The sequence below is a fragment of the Amblyraja radiata genome, chromosome 46, assembly GCF_010909765.2.
Source record: "Amblyraja radiata isolate CabotCenter1 chromosome 46, sAmbRad1.1.pri, whole genome shotgun sequence".
Classification (NCBI taxonomy): Eukaryota; Metazoa; Chordata; class Chondrichthyes; order Rajiformes; family Rajidae; genus Amblyraja; species Amblyraja radiata.
The window spans coordinates 8,302,026-8,323,453 of NC_046001.1; the positions used below are offsets into that span (position 1 = coordinate 8,302,026).

General features: G+C 42.5%; 1 protein-coding gene across 2 annotated transcripts; it reads right to left on the bottom strand.

Moving 5' to 3' along the window:
* Positions 1-517: 517 nt before the first annotated feature.
* On the bottom strand, positions 518-21,351 carry LOC116968813 (nuclear envelope integral membrane protein 1-like). 2 transcript variants are annotated; one of them, XM_033015709.1, is made up of 9 exons: positions 21,204-21,351; positions 16,537-16,664; positions 14,191-14,410; positions 10,932-11,004; positions 9,235-9,328; positions 8,537-8,651; positions 7,611-7,836; positions 6,553-6,726; positions 518-2,871 (listed from the first exon to the last, which is right to left on the bottom strand). In XM_033015709.1, exons 1-9 carry the CDS (start codon positions 21,307-21,309, stop codon positions 2,724-2,726), a joined length of 1,284 nt encoding a protein of 427 aa, XP_032871600.1. In that variant the 5' UTR covers positions 21,310-21,351; the 3' UTR covers positions 518-2,723. The 2 variants fall into 2 exon arrangements, with proteins under 2 accessions (XP_032871600.1, XP_032871601.1); XM_033015710.1 differs by lacking the exon at positions 6,553-6,726.
* Between the last annotated feature and the right edge of the window lie 77 nt (positions 21,352-21,428).

The window sequence follows — 21,428 nt, forward strand, 5'->3', positions numbered from 1 at the left end:
AAGAATCTTTTGGTCACTAAACAAACAGCAATATTGGGTATTAGTGCAACAGAAATGGGTCCACAATCCATCATTTATCATAATTATCAATGCATGTTGTATCACCACAGGAAAATAAAGAATGAATTTAGATATGCAATGTTATAGCAGACAAAACAACTTATTTGCATTCCCGACATCAGAAGGTAGATGGGTCACCCAACCACAGACCCTATATTCAAACATTACAAAGATTGCACAAGGAAATTCCTCCTATCCCAACCAAACAGTTTCAAACACGAGTCTAAAGATGGGTCTCGACCCATAACGTCAAGTCTGAAGAACAGTCGGCCCGAGACGTCACCCGTGTTCACCCGAGTTGCTGCCGTTGGTGTTACTCCAGTACTCCGCGTCCTTATGTGTATTAACCAGCATCTACAGTTCCTCGTTTCTAGATACCAACCAAACACAAACGTCTTCCCAGCCACAACCCCACATTTTCCCTCCCACACATGGAAAGATACAAAAATCAACCAAAGACATTTTCCTGATATGTTTATTAGAATTCAATATCCTTTCAATAAAACAGATCATTTCTCATGTAATCAGTGTTTAACAGTAAAACACAGGGATATTCACAGATTTAAACATACATTTTATACATGCCATTGCCTCGGGTTTGGTTAGTTTAAACTGCCTGAGCATTTGGATACTGTGACTGCGTCTGGTTATTGCATAGCCATAGCTTTTACACCTGAATTTTAAACAATCTCACTAAAAGTCATTGCGCCAGAGAGCATCATCCACAGTAACTTGAGGTCCTAAGAATCAAAAACAGTTGCATCAGTAAATAAAACCCCCAACTTACAAACATGCCGAGGCTCCAAAGTGTTGGGTAATAGCATTGTTACCCTCAAGAATATTTCAGACTAGCACAGCAGCACCACCATTGCACAGATGGAAAAGTAGCACCAACTTTAATTTGTTGTGAATAGCAGAGGCAAGAATGAAGTTTGAGAGAACGGCAAGTGCAAGTGAAGATGGTAATCCATACTCCATTACACATTACCTTTAAAGTAGCAATACACCATCTCTACCACAATTCTATTCTCCAGATCATGGCCAAGATATTCAACAATATAAAAATCACTGCAATGCAAAGGTTCCCATATTGTTCAGCTAGCTCAAAATATATAGTGCAAATTGATGAGCTCAAATAGACTCCAAATACTGGACAAGGTATTCGAGATTTGTTTTTTGTAAAACATCAAGTCTCTTCCCCTCCACCTTCCCCAATTACGTGTAAATTTTCAGTGGAACTAGCAACATGATTTGACTTCTGTGTCAAGGGAAGTATAAAAATGAATCAAAATGAAGTGCACATTCCATAGCGAGGATCCTGTTTAAAAGTGTCTAGCTTGGATCAGTGTTTGCCCAGTGACCCATTAATGCAGGAGTCCCACTATAGAATGAGTGTCAAGAGAAATATCCTCTTGTAATACCGTTTAAAGAATAGAATATGGGTTGCGTTAGACTCCCACTCATTTTTACACCTCCGGGATGCTGAGGTCAAAACAGAGTGGGTTGAAGCAGAGGACAAGACAAGTAATCATGTTAACATTTCCACTGAAAATAAAGTTACTTAAAAGATATGCCAACTATTGAACTATTGAAATAATGTTATTTTTGGTTTCAGCTATTCGTACATTCTTCCAACTGCTCAGAGAGAACAGATATCACAGTTGGGTACAGATTGAGTTATTAAAGACCCCTTGCTTTGAAACTAGATTAAGAATGGGTGATACAGCCTGGAGAAAGATAAGTACGCCATTAGGTGCACAACTCCCTATAATAGGATTAAAACCAAGATAAAATTGCTCAAAACAGAACAAAATACAAAACTACATTATTCTATACCCACTTCATTGTTGGGAGAAAAAAAAGCAACTGAGATCATGACATTTTCTTTGCAGACACAAGTAACCAGACACAAATGTGCGTGGACTTTGGTGTGACTGCACTAAACACACAACTCTACAGTTAATATAGTTAATATTTATATTTTGATTCAGATACGCATTTAGTTGCAATGCCAAAGTACAGAGGGTGCATTAAAATAATAGAAAACACTGTAAATAGTTTCCTTAACGTCAAATATCTATAACAGCAAATCTAACCAACAAATTGATAAAAAACTTAAAAGGTAAACAATGATTGTGTTGGGAAGTTCACCAGGCCTTGGAAATATCTCCAGGGTTTTCCTCTCTTAGCTTGAAGGAGTAAGGATATCAAAATGTAACCTTTTCTTTTCAATCTACCCTCACGAAAGTTTTTTTTTCAAAGTGGAGCCATTAGTTTCTTGGCTTCTGAATTCCAAGTATTGTGTACCGGGTCAGATCAACTTTTAAGAAGACCCAGTAAAGCCACTAAAAATTCAAAACACCCAAAATGGGACTGAAGTCAGGGCGCAAACCCCTTGCTACAGCTGTTTGATGAATGGCCTTTGTACTAGGGGTGTGTGAGAACCAAGTTCATACAGTATCAGCCCCCAACACCACTGGTCCAATCTAGATAAAGATCACTCCTGTACTGAAGTAATTGCTGTAGTTAATGTCTTAATTATTTCAATTATCCAGGTCAGGAGTCCAACAAGCAGCATTGCAAAGTATTTCCTCCTCCACAGAAAGGGCGCTCCACTCCGATCGACAGTGCTCGCGCAGAACGTTTTCTGCCAAGGCCCAGTCTCAATTTTCATCGTCGTCGTCGTCGTCAAACTCAACGTCAGACATCTCATCGTCTAGAGCAAGCAGGCTGCCTAGACCGTATTCTTGTTCGTGAACAGAACTTTCGTTCGGGTTGAGGTGGCACTCCCCTTCAACAAAGTCCGCAAATCTGCAGGCAAGACAACCCGACAGTCACACCAATGTCCCAAACTCAGGAGTCATTGAAATCATGTCAGGAATATGCATTCTAGAAAAACTCTCCCAACATAGTACTTCATGTTACTAAACGTAAACACAGACATTTTGTGGAAGAAGCATCAATTATTCTTAAAAATGATAAATTCTTCCCTCTCCTTTCCCAGGCTATGAATGACAACATCGTTGATATCAAACCAGCCAGGCGTCAGAGTGCGACCCATGTCAGTGAGCTACTCAGTAGACAGGCTCAACCCCATATTTCTCCTCTTTGACAATAGACAATAGGTGCCATTCGGCCCTTCAAGCCAGCACTGCCATTCACTGTGATCATGGCTGATCATCCCCAATCAGTACCCCGTTCCTGCCTTCTCCCCATATCCCCTGACTCAACTATTTTTAAGAGCCCTAGCTAGCTCTCTCTTGAAAGCATTCAGAGAACCGGCCTCCACTGAGGCAGAGAATTCCACAGACTCACAAATCTCTGTGAGAAAAAGTGTTTCCTCGTCTCCATTCTAAATGGCTTACTCCTTATTCTTAAACTGTGGCCCCTGGTTCTGGACTCCCCCAACATCGGGAACTTGGTTGTCCAAGATTTCCAAGAAATGCTACAGATTTCCAAGAAATACTGGAGACTTGGAATAAACAGAAGTGGCGGCGCTGGGAACGGCTGCGGCTCGCCTGCAGTCCGTTTGTCTTTACTTTTTTGTGTTGTTTTTTTTCGTTTTGTGTAGTTGCGTTTTTGGTTTTTAGGTTGTGTTTATGTGGGGGGGGTTGAAACGGGGTTTGCTATCTCTCCCTTGGGGGGAATACGACTTTTTCGTCGTATCCCCCCTCTCTGCCTCCGTCTGCGCTGAGGCCTAATGGCGGAGCTGGCGACCTCGGGACTCCGGAGGCAGCCTGTCAGGACTTGCCCTGGGCTCGCTCCCGTGAGGGCGGCCCAGCTCGGGGCTGGAACTGCGCTCCCGTGAGGACGGCCTGGCGAGGGGCCGAGACTCTCCCGCGAGGGGCTGTGGCACTCCCGTCGGAGTGGCCCAGCCCGAGGGAGGAACGGCACTCCCGTCGGAGTGGCCCAGCCCAAGGGAGGAACGGCACTCCCGTCGGAGCGGCCCAGCCCGAGGGAGGAACGGCACTCCCGTCGGAGTGGCCCAGCCCAAGGGAGGAACGGCACTCCCGTCGGAGTGGCCCAGCCCAAGGGAGGAACGGCACTCCCGTCGGAGTGGCCCAGCTCGAGGGAGGAACGGCACTCACGTGAGGGCGATCCGGCTCGGGGCTGGAACGGTGCTCTGGTGGCTGGGACGGCGTTCTGGCGGCGGTGACCCGAGTCCTGGGTTCAGCCGCGGGCCAGCGGCTGCGTATGCTGGACTGGAGGGCGGCAGCTTCGACCACCCCGGGCCGCGGTGTTTTAGCCGGCCTGTTTGCGGGGTTCGGTGAGCCGCGGGACTGTTGTGCCATCGCCCGGTGGGGAATCGCCTCAGCGCAGAGGGAGAAGAGGAGGGAAGAGACAGTAACCCTAAGATTTTTTGCCTCCACCACAGTGAAGAGGTGCTTGGTGGATACACTGTGGTGGACGTTAATTTGTGTTTACTGTTGTTTATTATTGTATGATGTATGTATGTATGACTGCAGGCATGAAATTTCGTTCAGACCGTAAGGTCTGAATGACAATAAAGGGATTCAATTCAATTCAATTCAATTCAACAGATACCCTGGCTAACAGTGTCCTCTGCTTTGAATGGGAACAGAGGTACTGGGATTAGCTGATGCATGCGTGATGTTTTAGGTTGGGGCTCTTCTTCAGACGCACATTTTGTGTCGGCACCCTGCTTCAGATCTGAAGGATTTCGACCAGAAACGTCACCTATCCGTGTTCTCCAGAGATGCTGCCTGACCTGCGGAGTTACTCTCTTACTTGCCAAGAGAGCCGTTTTACTAGCTTTCAAGCTACAATAACTTGTGGGGGGCTGTAAAAGAATAATTTACAGGGGGGAAAAAAAAATGGTAACACGTCCTCTTGATAAAGCCAAATTACTTGGAAGCCAGAGCTTGATCACGTTTCAGTGACGAGTGTAGCATCTCTTTACAATCTACAAGCTAGTTTTTTATACAAACAGGTCATTTTTCATTGGGGAGATAAGAGATCCAGTGATCTTTTAGTTTGGGGCCAGGCTTCACTTAAAACATTTTTTTTTACACAGGAGTCTGAGGAACTCAACAAACCTTTTTGAGACCTATAGAATGGTCGCTTTACGGAGAACAAAGATTCACAAAGGGACAATTTGAGGGCAAATAGGTCTATGTTCAAGGAGAGAGGAGACTTTACTGCATTTAGATTCATTCTTCAAAGATGGGAATTCATGATGGTGGAACCGGGCAGTCAAAGTACAAAAAAAAATCAGTGTTTCACCATGCATGCAACACCACGACTGACAGAATGCAAGCTGGTGAATCCACCCCATACACCAAGCTCATGATTCAATGTGCAGAGGCAAGATCACCTCGTCTATTGATGTGAGGAGAAATTGGAGGGAATTGACACACCTCAGCCACCGCATTCTTGATTTTATTCCAATATATAAGCCATTTAAATCCGTTGCATGTGATAAATACCCTAAGTTGCCAGTATAGTCCTTCATCCTGGCAATCACTGCACCCAAGGAATATTGAAGTGTTTTTTTTCCCCCCTGGAATCTGGCTTGCCTGACATTCTGATTGGGGAACTTCAAACTTCGGTCCATGCAGTGAAATTCTGAGAGATGCAAAAAATATCGCACCTTCCCACAATGAAGCACGATGTTTACACCAGGGACGTACTGAAGATTTCAAGCAGTGGACTCGAACAATAAGTTGGATGCTTGTTCAGTGCTAAACTTTGGACATTCTCAGGTAATTCACTTCGACGAGGAAGATGAGCAAATTGTGGAAAGTTGATCAAATTCTCAGATGGTCTCAGAGTCGAATCACTCAGCACAGAAGCAAGCCGTTCTGCCCATCATGCCCATGCCGTCTATTGTACTTATCTATAGCAATGCAATTTCCCCACATTTGGCCTGTGGCCTTCCATGCCTCGGAAATTCAAATGCTTGCCTCAATGTTTCTGAAACACACGTTTCTGCCTCCACCTCCTTGGGTACTGTGCTCCAGATTATACCACCCTCAGACTTCCTCTAAACCTCCTACCCCTTACATCATACACCCTTGTTTTAGACATCCCCACCAAAGGAAAAATAATGTAACTATCTACTGCATGTCCTCATCCCCCAGAAACTGACAGGCTCAGTGGATCACATCACCTTTTACCATTGCTTCTTTTGGACTTTTCCGTGTTTCAATTAGGAGCTGGATGCATGGCTGTCACACAATATAATGAGGCCTTATAATGCTAAGCTACAGAACAAAGAGGTACATTTACTACCTGCCATTTCTCCATGCACCCAGTTATCTGCCTTGACTATACAGTCAGTGGCAGGTCAGAAACCAAGGTCTGCTGCTTCTTTATTCAAAGTTAAAACACAAATAAGTGTTCTTGCACATCTCCTAACTGCCGGCATGAAGGCAGTGTTGGCAAACACCTGGGAACAGGCTGTGTCCATTTTTTCAGGACAGAGGAAGATAGCACATGCGCAAGAGGATTTAAATGGCACAAGAGCATTACCTCTTTGGTGTTGAAAGTCTGGACACTACTTTCCACGGATGGAACTCAGGGCTGCTGCAGTGCTTTCGCAGTTCCACCAAAGATTTTTGGGTTTCTATTTCTCCTTGCTTTTGAAATTCTTCCTCAGTTAGAAGCCGTCGGGGCTCTGGCTTGTTTCTTAGTTTGAAAACCTTCCTAAAATTAGAGTATTTAGAAAATTATGAAAAGGTCACTGGGATATATTTGAGAGAAATCTTGGCTTTTTTTAAAATCCCTCTTTCTGCCTGTTCCCAAGGAATCAACTCATGGCAGCTGTCAAAACTTTCTGAATTCTTTCCTTTCCCATACCAAACCTTATTTCAGGAGTAAACATGAAACCAAAAAGAAAATCTGATCTGCAGTGATAAAAAGGGACTTAAATAACTTGGGTCCTTATGGACTTTATATTTTAGGTGCCACAACATGATCTCAAGAGCTGAGAGTTAAAAGGAGTTTCTTGGTCTCTACCAATCTACAACCTCCCACTAGATGGCGCCCATGAGGTAAGTGTGTTGAACATTAATTGTCCTTCACAATGCTGTATGATCAGCAAAGCAAGCAGGGTGTTGTCGTTGCAAGTTGATACACAGTACAACTTATGCCTTAGTTTCATACTAAAAGCAACTGTTCCAGTCAGTACCTATAATGCCAATGAATTAACAATGGAGTTGAAAAAATAAATGCACTCTTTTCTTCACATGCCACCAGATGCATTGGAAGTCGGTATTGAGGAGAGATTCTTGCCAGTGGTAGAGCTGCTGTCTCTGAGTTCCAGTCACCCAGCTTCAACCGTGACCTCCGGCATAAACTATGCGGAGTTTGCACGTTCCCCGTGTGACAGCACACGTTTCCTCCAGATGCTCTACTTTCCTCCCACATCCGGAAGACAAGCGGGTTGGTGGGTTAATTGGCCAAGACACTTTGCGGTGTGGGGAGTTTAAATGGGATGAGTGTAAATGGGTGATTGATGGTCGGCAAGAATTTTGTGGGATAAGCACCTGTTTCCATTCTAAATGACTTCATAACACTTTAACACTTACTTGTATGCAGTGTAAGACCATTGAAAGGGCAGTTCGATGTTCTTGATGCAGAAAGCCACAATGAGCAGGGTCAGGGCCACCTGTCGTACTTGAATCCCGGAGTACATTAGGAACAGCCCAAAGAGTTGCAGGCTCCAGTTCAGCAGATTGATACTTCTCTCCTCCTCAGGGGGGCCATACTTGTAGCACACAGCAAAGCTGATGAAGCCAGAAACTGTCACATAGCCTGAAACATTAACGGCAGATGAGAAAAATAATCTTGGAGACACAAGGAACTACAGATGCTGGCTTACAAAGTGTTAGAGTAACTCAGCGGATCTGGGAGGACATGGACAGACGACGTTGTGGGTTGGGACACTTCTTCAAACTTAAAATAACCGTACCAGACTTGATGCCTGCATCTCCTAGATAATCTGGAGAGCACAACCCTATGTCACTTGAGCTGCGGAGTACTGTATAACTAGGAGTGGCAGGAAGCAGAATAGAAAGACATGGCCACACTACTTGGAATAAAGTAGGGACAAGGCAGTAGAATAAAGACGTCACATAGATCAGGAAAGGGGAGGGAAATATGGAGCAATGATCACCCACACTCTCTCAAACAGACTTGACCAGATGATGGCACATAGGTAGACGGTAGCCAGCAAATTGAGGTATGACAAGTGTATGAAAATGTGCCTAGTGTGATGTATATGTAATGTAATATGTAATGTAAATGCCAGTGCCCCTTGAGGCCAAAAGCAGAAGCTGGCACTTTAATTACATCACATCTCCCCCTTCACTTTAATTACATCACATCTCGTACAAATTTAGTCACAAAACCCCAGAGTGTCAATATTTAACAATACATGCTTGGTATCATTCAGACGAACATTTTCAGAAAAATACTCAATGTACCTTAAATTAAACACTGCGAACATTCTCACCTAAAACATACTGCCAGTATTCTTTTAAGAGAAACTGCAAATTCCTTAGGGTCACTTGGATCAAATACAGAGACACAGACCAGCCACCTGCTACCAACAAGTAGAGAGAACTTCTCTAAAATGGAAAGAAAGGAAAATATTAGCATTTTGTTTTGATGTTTACTGAAAGCAAGTGGCATGCATTGGGGATCTTGGAACTGCTAAAGAACTGTTCTGATACAGAAAATCTCACACTTTTGCCCCAACTTTCGGACAGCGCAAATTTAGATTTTTACCCATGGCAGCTTCAACCTGGGTTCAACTCAGATAAGCTCTCCTTCTATTAGGATTGTCTAGTTTGGATCACATCTTCCAGTGAGCTGAGTAAAGAAGCCCTCCCAATTCAGCATCAACTTTCCAATCACAGTCCATTTTTGACGAGTAAAATGCACACTGGTGCAGTCATGACTCCATTTTGGAGAATGGAACACTTTAAAAGCCAACTTCCATCTTGTACCAAACTTGCATTGCATCTGTAAAAACAATGCTAATAGTGGTTACATCAAATGGGAAAAAAGCTTTCAATTGCCCACTCCGGATATTAATTACCCCAAGTGCGAGCAAATTCAACCAGGCTACGAGGACCTGCTTACAAAGCAGGACACAAACAGATGTCAGTTCATTTTTCTAACCCTGGACAAAGGAATTCTTCAACTTACCTTGGGCAGTAACCGAGCCAGGATGAAGATGACAATAACGGCTGAAGCCAAGATACCCAAGCTCATTCCTGACGTATAGAAGAAAAGCTGACTCCTAAAAATAGGGAAAAAATCTCAAATACTTGTGAAATATTTTTTAAAAAGCAATACCAGCACATGAACACAATCTCCCCCATCACTACAAAGATGAATGAGCTCCAGCTCAAATTTAAATATCACAACATTTAAAAATGGTCTGCCTTTTAAAAAAAAGTGACATTTTTACTAGTTTAGAAACGTTAAGAGATGAAATGCTTACCTTAGTACCCAATGTTGTGCTGCTCCTCCCTGGGGTTAGTTGCCAACGTCACCAACATTTTCCTGGGACCAGTTTTGATTGCATGTCCCTGGCACTGATTTTAAATGCAGTATGCTATCCAACGTGCACTGCTGCTGCTCGATTTCAACGCTACTTTTAAATGCATTACATTTTGCTGCACTGCTGCTGCGCCAGTCATGCACTGCTTTTAATTGACTTATTTTTCAATGTGCTTTGCCGTGCGATTCTTGCGCTGCTTTGGAATAACGCTTTCCTGCATTGCTGCTTGTCAATATTGCATTGCTTTGAAATGCATTACATTTTGCGACATGCTTTGCTGTATCGTTGCTGCCCAATTCTTGCCTTGCTTTTAAATGCTTTGCACTGCTTTCAAGTGCACTATGTTTGCCAACGTGCTTTGCTGCATTGCTGCTGCTTGATGCCTGCACTGGTTTTAAACACACTTCACTTTCTGACATTCTTTGCTGCCAGATTCCTGTGCTGTTTTTAAATGCAGTACATTTCCTACGTACTTTGCTGCGCTGGGTTTTAAATGAACCCGTTTCCAAAGTGCCTTGCTGCGTGATGCTGGGCGGCTTTTAAATGACCCCAACCCATTTTGCTGGTGTTTTTTTGAACAACTTTTAATTGTTCTGCTCCAGACTGGCCACACACACACACGTGCCTCGCCCCATGGCCTTTAAATTTAGAGATGGAAAAATAGGTATTATACAGAAGATTGACTTGGTGAAAACAAGGACTCAGTGAGCAAAAAGGTTGAAGACAGAGACAGGGGGACACTGTGCCAGTACAGCAGTTATGTCGAGGTAGGTGGAAGAGCGAGTGAGCTGGGCAAACATTTTCCAGCAGACCATGAGCGCAGGCATTTTGAGGCATTTTGAAGTAGGCAAGATAATACAGCTGTCTAAAGAAATGAGGTAGTGATTGAGTTGGCACAAGTAAAGTTGGAAACCCTCGAGATGCCAAAGTTTATTGAGATACCCAAGACATTTTTATAATCAATAAAAGAGGACTGTAAATGAGTATTCTTTTCCCTGAAGGTTTTGCTCAAAACATTAATAAGTCTGTATTCTGAATACATTGGCTGACGTAGGAACTGCAGATGCTAGGTTTAAACCGAAGACACAAAAAGCTGGAGTAACTCAGCGGGACAGCCAGCATCTCTGGAGAGAGGAATGGGTGATGTTTCGGGCCGAGACCCTTTTCGAGTCTGAAGAAGGGTCTCGACCCGAAACATCTCCCATTCCTTCTCTCCAAAAATGCTGCCTGACCCGCTGAGTTGCTCCAGCTTTCTGTGTCTAACATTGGCTGACATGCCTTTCATCCAGTGTGTCCCAGTTTAGCCGGGCATTATTCTGTTTCTTACTTCACTGCTTACCTGCTTAAGTTTTCAGCGTAGAAGAACAGCAGCAGCCCAAAAGTGAAGATAAGGATCAGCTGTGGATCAAAACCTACAAAAGAATAGATCAAGATGAGACAGATGCACAACTTAACCAAAGGTAGACGTGCTTTATTGTCACTTGTACCCAAGTACAGTGAATTTTGTTTTTGCATACCATTCAGTGACAATCCTACTATACATGATACACAATTAGTGCAGGATGATAGACCACACTGAGGCAATACACAAGAGTCAATAGTCTTAACTTGGCCATAAAAACCCAACATCTTGGTACTTCAATAGGTTCAACAGTTCAATGGGTTTAAGAGACTAACTCAGCCAGAAAGAGATACAGGTTGAAACCGTCTGGTCCAGCAACTCCTGTGGCACGTTTGAATCTGGTGCCACTGGTTTGTGGAGAAGCCACCAGGCAGGTGTAGCACCAAACTGCCAAGATTGTTTATATTTGTGGCTGATATTTTCTGTTTTAAGCTTTATTACACATATTTCAACAGCATGAAAGTGCAGTACAGAGTCTCAACTGTAAGCTTCATATTATATTTCAGAAAATAAAAGCCATTTCTGGCAGCATTAATCAGAGTTTTATTTTACATCGTAATGACGTAGCAAGAAATATTCCGGGTGAAATAGCAAGCCTAGTGGTTTTGGCTTGTGTCTATGTAGGGGGTTCTCAGGGTAATTTCTGTGATCCATAGAAACATAGAAAATAGGTGCAGGAGTAGGCCATTCGGCCCTTCGAGCCTGCACCGCCATTCAATATGATCATGGCTGATCATCCAACTCAGTATCCTGTACCTGCCTTCTCTCCATACCCCCTGATCCCTTTAGCCACAAGGGCCACATCTAACTCCCTCTTAAATATAGCCAATGAACTGGCCTCAACTACCTTCTGCGGGAGAGAATTCCAGAGATTCACCACTCTCTGTGTGAAAAAAGTTTTCCTCATCTCGGTCCTAAAAGATTTCCCCCTTATCCTTAAACTGTGACCCCTTGTTCTGGACTTCCCCAACATCGGGAACAATCTTCCTGCATCTAGCCTGTCCAATCCCTTAAGAATTTTGTAAGTTTCTATAAGATCCCCCCTCAATCTTCTAAATTCTAGCGAGTACAAACCGAGTCTATCCAGTCTTTCTTCATATGAAAGTCCTGACATCCCAGGAATCAGTCTGGTATTCTCTGTACTCCCTCTATGGCAAGAATGTCTTTCCTCAGATTAGGAGACCAAAACTGTACGCAATACTCCAGGTGTGGTCTCACCAAGACCCTGTACAACTGCAGTAGAACCTCCCTGCTCCTATACTCAAATCCTTTTGCTATGAATGCTAACATACCATTCGCCTTCTTCACTGCCTGCTGCACCTGCATGCCTACTTTTAATGACTGGTGTACCATGACACCCAGGTCTCGTTGCATCTCCCCCTTTCCTAATCGGCCACCATTCAGATAATAATCTACTTTCCTGTTTTTGCCACCAAAGTGGATAACCTCACATTTATCCACATTATACTGCATCTGCCATGCATTTGCCCACTCACCCAGCCTATCCAAGTCACCTTGCAGCCTCCTAGCATCCTCCTCACAGCTAACACTGCCCCCCAGCTTCGTGTCATCCGCAAACTTGCAGATGTTGCATTCAATTCCCTCATCCAGATCATTAATATATATTGTAAATAGCTGGGGTCCCAGCACTGAGCCTTGCGGTGCCCCACTAGTCACTGCCTGCCATTGTGAAAAGGACCCGTTTACTCCTACTCTTTGCTTCCTGTCTGCCAGCCAGTCCTCTATCCACATCAATACTGAACCCCCAATACCATGTGCTGTAAGTTTGTATACTAATCTCTTATGTGGGACTTTGTCGAAAGCCTTCTGAAAGTCCAGATATAACACATCCACTGGTTCTCCCTTATCCACTCTACTAGTTACATCCTCGAAAAATTCTATAAGATTCGTCAGACATGATTTACCCTTCATAAATCCATGCTGACTTTGTCCAATGATTTCACCACTTTCCAAATGTGCTGCTATCCCATCTTTAATAACTGACTCTAGCAGTTTCCCCACTACCGACGTTAGACTAACTGGTCTGTAATTCCCCGTTTTCTCTCTCCCTCCCTTTTTAGGCACCAGTCATGTCTCAAGGGTGCTGAACTAGAGTGTTTCAACCTCTAAAAAGTGTTTCAAAAGATTACAAATAAAAAGTACACCCCCAGGGATATTAAGATTAGCCTTCAGAGTAAAACACTTTACCTAGATATAATAATAATAATAATAATAAATTTTATTTAATGGGCGCCTTTCATACATCTCAAGGACACCTTACATAGTAATCGGAGTAAAAACATATAATCGGAGTAAAACAAGTAATTAAAGACATCACAATGACACAAATTAAAAACAGAATTCAATCCAAAAACAGAAAATCAAAAACACAGTGTGAAGAGAGAGCAGCGGCAACCAAATCGTGCCAGCGTCCACTCTCTCTTCACGGCAGCCATCTTGGACACAGACCTACAAGACTACAGTTAGACAAAAAAAATCATCCCCCCACAGTGGGTAGCACTGTGGAGGAAGGCACAATGTCCAGATATGTGAAAAAGACCACTTGGAAAAGGAACGAGTGTGTGTGGCATCTATGGTGATACATCTGTTCAATTCAGCAGGAAATGGGTGATACATCAGGGGCTGCACCCTGTAAGAATGTTTACTTTAAAAATATATATCTTTCAGACTCATTTCCATAAATACTCTGGAACCAAACTTAGAACATAGTACAGCGCAGGAACAGGCCCTTTGGCCCTCAATGTCTGTGCCAACCATGACACTAATTTAAACCAATTCCAGCTGTCCGCTCAAGATCCAGATCCCTCCATTACCTGTCCGTTCATAAAAGCAAGATTTTTGTCCGCCCCCCCCGCGCTTCAAAATGCCGCGTCAAACCTTCCCAGTAAACAGTTCATTCAAATCTTGGAAAACACTCGCGTCTTAGCCATGAAAACCTCAAAATAAATGAAAATATGAAGGTGCTGTTTATAGGAAGCTCTGCCAACTTATAAAACCAATTGGCAAAAGACTTACTGAGGAAATGGGCATTGGGGAAAATGTCTGAAAAGTGACAAACAGCAGACTTGAAACAAGGAGGCAGCAACCAAACAATATGAATTTACACCAGCGTCATGGCACTGCAAAACAAGATGCCATGAATTATAAGGAACAAAGTTGATTACTAAATACTCACGGCGTGTTAATAGGACGTCATAATCCACTTTACTGCTTGGTTCCACCTTAAAGCAAGTTTTGTTGCTGAACAAATCAACATTAAGGTACGTTTCATTCACTCTCTCCTTCAGCATCGATGTGGCTGAATCCACGATCCAACTCCACACTCCTGGATCTTCCATCTCCATTTCATCATCCACTTGTTTGATTTTAAATTTCTCAGAGCTGTTCACTCGGATCTGAGAAGCAAAAATCAAAAAAGAATTGGCTGTAATAATGGACGAAATTAATGTCAATCAGGATTGTAGGTTACTTCAGTGTGCCAATAAAGAACAATTCATCATTACAACGTGTTATTAATGACCCAGGCTTAGCATCGGCACACTAAAGACAAAGGTAACGGTTTATATGAAGCGTTCTGCTTTATTGCACTGCTTAGAGTTGTTAAGTGTTTGAGCCATTTTACTTGAGCAACCCTTCGGGAATTCTCAATTTATCATGCCTTATGAACCCAAAACAAAAAAAGTCACACCACTAGTGTCAAAGAACGCAGGACAGTGAATGTTGAAAAAGGGGTTTGAACAAAAAACAACAGGATGTGTTGATCAAGAAGCTCAAGATCAGGTTACTCGTTGATCAGCAAGTCCTCCGAGCACAATCGCAGCTGCTCTCAGCTGCCCTCGGCACAACTGCAATCTCAATGCTTCCATCAACCTATGCACAATCAACCTTACAGAACTGCACCAATCCCGGTCCGATTCAACCACTTCCTCTGCTCTGCTGCAGTGAAACAATTAATTTAGGCCCCTCCAAAACACAACTTCCCAGTGTCAGAGCTCAAAAATTGACAAATAAATTATTTTAATAGACCAAAATCATTGACTATTCTTTGCACCAAAGGTATTTTATAATTTGCACGGGAGAAATTCAATAGCTTTTTGGGGGGGGGAGGAATTCTGATAACTTTAATACAATTAACAGTCAGCCTCAAACATCTTTGGAGAGAAGATACTGCAGATGCTGGAATCTGGAGCAACAAGCAATCAGCTGGAGGATCTCAGCGGGTAAAGCAGCATCTACGGAGGGAAGGGAATGATCGACATTTTGGGTTGAAACCTTCATCTTTGCCTTGGGTCAATGCGCAAGCTAAAAAAGACATACTATGATCCATTTACATTTATAAAAGGGAGACAAGCTGTCCGCAAAGTAAAATAAAGATGAATGGATACATAAACCAGGATATCAATGCTTGGTTTTATGTGATATGAGTATTGGTGACTAATTGAAGGACAATTTGATCTGCAGACTCTGACCACCTTCTGCAAACCTTTCCTGTCACTATTTGCCCGTCTTATGCTATAATTTCCATTGCACTAAAACCTACCTCCTTCAGAGGGCAGCAGACGTGAAATCATGAAGGATGCAAGTTTTAAACTGACTTTCTCAGTCTGAAGAAGGGTCTCGACCCGAAACGTTGCCTATTTCCTTCGCTCCATAGATGCTGCCTCACCCTCTGAGATTCTCCAGCATTTTTGCCTACCTTCTCACGCTACCTCTCACCATCCTCAAGACTTCCCATGAACTTTAAACATATTCTCCTCTCAGGCAGGTCCCAATCAGCTGCCCCATTATTCTCCATCTCTATCTACTAGGTGGCAAAACATAAAATCACAATAGTCATGGACAAAGGAGGCCATTCAGCCCGTCGAGTCAGAACTGACTTTATACAAGAGCTATCCAACTATCCCCCTTCCACCACTCTCTCCCAGTTTTTAAGTACAGCATGGAAACAGGCCCTTTGGTCCACGCCAACCATCGTTCATCCGTTCACACTAGTTCTACATTGTCCCACTTTCCCATCCACTCTGAGCCATTTTACACAGACCAATTAACCTGCAGACCCACCCGTTTTTGGGATGTGGGAGGAAACCGGAGCACCCGGTGAAAAGCCACGTGACACAGGAAGAACGTGCAAACTCCACACAGACAGTACCCGAGGTCAGGATCGAACCCAGCTCGTTGGAGCTACGAGTTGGAACTCTACCAGCTGCATCACTATATCGCCCGAGTCCCAAATCCTTTCCAAGTACTTCGAAATCTTTTGAATTATACTATTGAACATGCTCTCACTACAATGCCAGGCAATGCACCCAGATCATAAATGCTTGTTGTGAAATTATTTTCATCATGTAAATAAAAGGCACATAACAAACACCAGCTTGACATGGATGAACTAGATTTGAATACAGGTTGCATGGAGAAGTAAAAACATAAATGAAAGACAAAGAGACAAGAGTAGATTGGCAGATATATCCAAATGAAAGGCATGTTGTCAGCAAGAGTGTTGGCGTGGAAGGGCTCCTACCTGAATCCGTGTCCAAATCTCTCTCCAACCGGGAGACATTTTATTCTTAAAGCAAAAGTGATTCAGTTCATTGGAGCACTGGACTTTGCCTTCTTTAATGTGGACAATTCTTCCATTTCCTTCCGTTACTGTTTCAACAAGACATATATTAGCAAATTACTCACTGACCGATCATCTTGATTGCTATTTCTGAAAACTATATCTGCCATTCTTGGTGGTCAGATGTCTACACAAGAGCATTGTGACAGCCCTGGTGGCCTACAAGCTGTCCTGATCAAGACCTTCTATGAGGAAGAGGCAAGTCAGGGTTAACGTCAGGAGCTGAACTAACCAGGGATAGTATCCATTCCACTTTACAATGCACCTCCTCGAATTTCAATACGCAGGGCACCATTGACAAGTAGCCATCTAGAAAACCAATGCCAGCCTTGATAGAGATACCAGCAAAGGGGCAAGCAGCAAATGCAAAAGGATGCAAATGTGAATTCTGTTCATGTTTACGTTAGGCAGGATTTTTTTTTTATTTAATTTTTTTTAATTTTTATTTATTAGAAGTAGACATATTATAAAATGTAGTTACATATTATAGTAAAAAAACTTTTCATATACATCAGTCATACATTATTAAAATTTTCCATTATCAATTACTTCTGCTTCTAGTGTTTTTATTTTTTATAGAAAGAGGGAAAAAGAAAGGGTAGAAAGTTACAAATAAAAAAGAAAGCAAAAAAAAACACAACAGAAAAACAAGGGAGGTGGAATGGGTTACCTCAATGGAGATAGGTTCGTAGGTTATAAAGTATAGTTTTTCATCTATTCCTGAGTTCAAGTTTCAGCTGCGTCCTCGTGCTGTGCCAATCTATCCCTTCAGATAGTTAATGAATGGAGCCCAAATTTTATGGAAAAGATCTTGTTTGTCCATTAAGACAAGTCTAATTCTTTCTAAGTATAGGGTCTCCGACATTTCCGTAATCCACATTTTAATTGTGGGGGTTGTAGGGCCTTTCCAAAATTTTAATATTAATTTTTTTCCGGTTATTATACTGTAATTGAGGAAATTTCTTTGGTTTGTTGTGAGTGTTAAGCTTTGTTCTGATATTCCAAGTATTATTAATTTTGTGTCTGGGTCCAGTTTTGTATTAATAACTTCTGAAGTTATTTCAAAAATATCAGTCCAGAAATGTTTAAGTTTTATACAGTTTGCAAACGTATGTGTTAAATTAGCCTCTAAATGTAGACATTTATCACAAATAGGAGAGATTTGTGGGAAGATTCTATTTAGTTTTATTTTAGAGAAGTGTAGTCTATGTAAGACCTTGAATTGTATTAAAGTGTGTCTGGCATTTAATGAACATTGATGTATTTGTTGTAAACTTTCGTCCCACATATCTTTCGTGATAGGATGACCTATTTCATTTTCCCATTTGTATCTATATGGTTCGGTCGGTGGTACCTCGTTATTTAGTAGGGTGTTATAAATATAAGCTATTAGTTTTTCAGTATTAGGATGCTTGTTCAGACATTCATCAAGAATTTCTGATTCCCTATTCCTGTAGACTTGTGTATTAGATTTAACATAATCTCTAATTTGTAGATATCTGAAGAAATTATTTGAGTGCAGTCCATAATTCTGTTGTAACTCTTGAAATGAAAGAAAAGTACCTTTCCCATAAAGATGTCCTATATTTTTGATTCCATAATTTTTCCATTGTGTGAAACCTTTGTCCATAAAGGATGATTTGAATAAAGGATTATTTACAATGGGAAGGCAGAGTGGTATATTATTCAATTTTAAATCTTTTTTTATTTGTTTCCAAATTCATATTCCACTATGTATTATGGGGTTTTCTTTATAGGTTTTTTGTGCAGTTTTGTGGGGGCAAATATGATCGGTCCAATTTCAAAAGGTAGACAGTCTTCCTTTTCCATCATTAGCCAATCTGGTTGTTGATCCATTTCTTCCAGCCAGAAATTCATGTTTTTAATATGGACTGCCCAAAAATAAAATAAGAAATTTGGCAAAGCCAGACCTCCATTTATCTTTGATTTACATAAATGTTTTTTACTTATTCTATGATTCTTATAATCCCAGGCAAAACTTGTAACAATGGAATCGACTTTTTTGAAAAAAGTTTTTGGGATATATATCGGAATTAATTGAAGTAGGTACAGCAGTTGCGGTAAAAAAATCATTTTTATAGCATTAATTCTCCCAAGCATAGAAATGGGGAGTGTTTTCCAGTATTGAATATTCTTATGTAGTTTATTCAGTAAGGGTGGGAAATTTAGTTTAAATAAAGAGGTATATGTCTTAGTTACATAGATTCCTAAGTATTTAAATTTATCTTTAACTATTTTAAAAGGGGATTGTTGTATTGTATGTAAATTGAATTTTGTTATTGGCATGATTTCGCTTTTATTCCAATTGATTCTATATCCCGAAAACTGACCAAATTGAGTTAGTAGATTTAATAGGTTTGGAATACTAGTTTCTAATTTTGTAATATATATTAGTATATCATCTGCATATAAGGAGATTTTATTCCTTGTGTCTCTAGTATTGTATCCAAATATTCCTGGATGGTTTCTAACGCTTTCTGCTAGGGGTTCGATTGCAAGAGCAAATAATAGTGGGGATAGTGAGCATCCTTGTCTACAGCCTCTAGAGAGATTACATTTAGTTGATAACATTTTGTTTGTTAATATTCTAGCTGTTGGATTAGAATATAACAATTTAACCCATGTACAGTACTTCTCTCCTAGTTGAAATTTTCCCATCACCGTTAGGCAGGATTTACGCAGAGAAAAAACATCTCAGGTCAACAACCTTCTATCCAAATGGCTCAAATAATACTGTAGGCGATGAGATGGCAAACTGCACTAAGAAGGAAGGAGGGGAAAAAAAAACAGAAATGGGGAAGGCAATGAGCAATAACAGAATCAGGACAAAAAGGGACAGTGACACAGTGATGGGGGTGCAAACAGTTGTTGACATTATTTCCTATTGATATCTAGAATGACTCAACAATTGGGCAGTTTGAATTCTCTACATTTGTGTGGGAAAGGTTTTTGACTACCCTATTCATACATTTAGGTATAATAAGTCTGGGGAAAATAAGCCCAGCCTGTTCAATCTGCAGTTCCTTGTAGCCACTCTTTCCTTAGTTACCCTCCAGGTCCTAATAATGGAACGGAAGGACACAAAGTGCTGGAGTCATTCAGCAGGTCAGACAGCATCTCAAGAGAACATGGATAGGTGATGTTTCAGGTCAAGACATGTTCTCCAGAGATGCTGCCTGGCCTGCTGAGTTACTCCAGCACTTTGTCCTTGTGTGTATTAAGCAGCATCTGCAGTTCATTGTTTCTACTTCTAGAATGATTTGGGGTTCTGCCTCATTTTACTTGCCAAACCCATAACCAACTGTCATGTCATCTGCAAACTTACTAACGACATCTCTTAGGTTACCTACATCCAGTAGGTTCAGTCTGAAGAAGGGTTTTGGCCCGAAACGTCACCTATTTCCTTCGCTCCATAGATGCTGCTGCACCCGCTGAGTTTCTCCAGCATTTTTGTGTACCTTCCAGTAGGTAACTGTTGGTTGTCCACCTATTATCGAGGTGGTGGGACCATTTGCCAAGCTCTCAACTGGAAAGTGTGGGTTCGAGTGCCAGGATACGCTGTAATGTGGGCAAAATGTGTTGGAAGCGACTGCAGATGCTGGTTTCGGTGGGCAAGGATGAATTAACCAGGGAGTTGCGAAGGGTACGATCTCTGCGGAAAGTGCAAAGGGGTGGAGATGGGATTGTCACCTGCAGATACTGGTTTAAACTCAAGATAGACACAAAAAGTTGAAGTAACTCAGCGGGGCAAACAGCATGAGCATCTCTCCAGAGATGCTGTCTGACCCAACAATGAACCATTCTACATTTCCTTGAAACATCTGCTTTGATCTGTCGATTTAACGCCTTGCATAGAAAATAGGTGCAGGAGGCGGCCCTTCGAGCCAGCACCGCCATTCATTGTGATCATGGCTGATCGTCCCCTATCAATAACCCGTGCCTGCCTTCTCCCCATATCCCTTGACTCCACTCGCCCCTAAAGCTCTATCTAACTCTCTTTTAAATCCATCCAGTGACTTGGCCTCCACTGCCCTCTGTGGCAGGGAATTCCACACATTCACAACTCTCTGGGTGAAAATATTTTTCTCACCTCAGTCTTAAATGATCTCCCCTTTATTCTAAGTCTGTGGCCCCTGGTTCTGGACTCGCCCAACATTGGGAACATTTTTCCTGCATCTAGCTTGTCCAGTCCTTTTATAATTGTATATGTTTCTATAAGAAACCCCCTCATCCTTCTAAACTCCAGTGAATACAAGTCCAGCCTAAACTCCAGCCTTATCCATCCTTATCTCGGCGTCTTCCTCTCCCCCGACTCTCAGTCTGAAGAAGGGTCTCAACCCATTCCTTCTCTCCAGAGATGTTGCCTGTCCCGCTGAGTTACTCCAGCACTTTGTGTCTACCTTCTAATGTGGGTAAAGTTTGCCAAGGACGCCTCTCTCCGCGCTACCGAGTGGCCACCATCAAGCCCCGCACCCGGGGGAAAAGGGGAGATAAAGAGGCCCAAGCGCCCGCCACATTGACACCACGCAACCTCGCCCTGACCGTACCTGCCGTACAAAAGTGCGTGAGTGAAAACCCAAAAGCCGCCCAAACTATGAAGGCGAATCGGCCATTCAGCGGCAAAACGCCGAGAAATTTCATCCGTCCCGCCATCAGCAGCCCGGGCCCAGCGTGTCGCCGCGGCCCAGCGCCCGCCTCTCCGCTGGCTGACTGACTGACAGCCCGCGCCGCCAATCAGCCCGCGCCCCTCAACGGCCCAATGTCAAACCAAC

Bases quoted from the DNA above. Each gene is read 5' to 3' on its own strand.
- LOC116968813 (XM_033015709.1), bottom strand. From the start codon at position 21,309: ATGGCGGGACGGATGAAATTTCTCGGCGTTTTGCCGCTGAATGGCCGA. The intron at 8,652-9,234 runs GTAAGTTGAAGA...TTTCCATTTTAG, and splicing joins TGGCTCGGTTACTGCCCAAG to AGAAGTTCTCTCTACTTGTT. The intron at 7,837-8,536 runs GTGAGAATGTTC...TTAATGTTTCAG, and splicing joins ATACTGGCAGTATGTTTTAG to GCTATGTGACAGTTTCTGGC.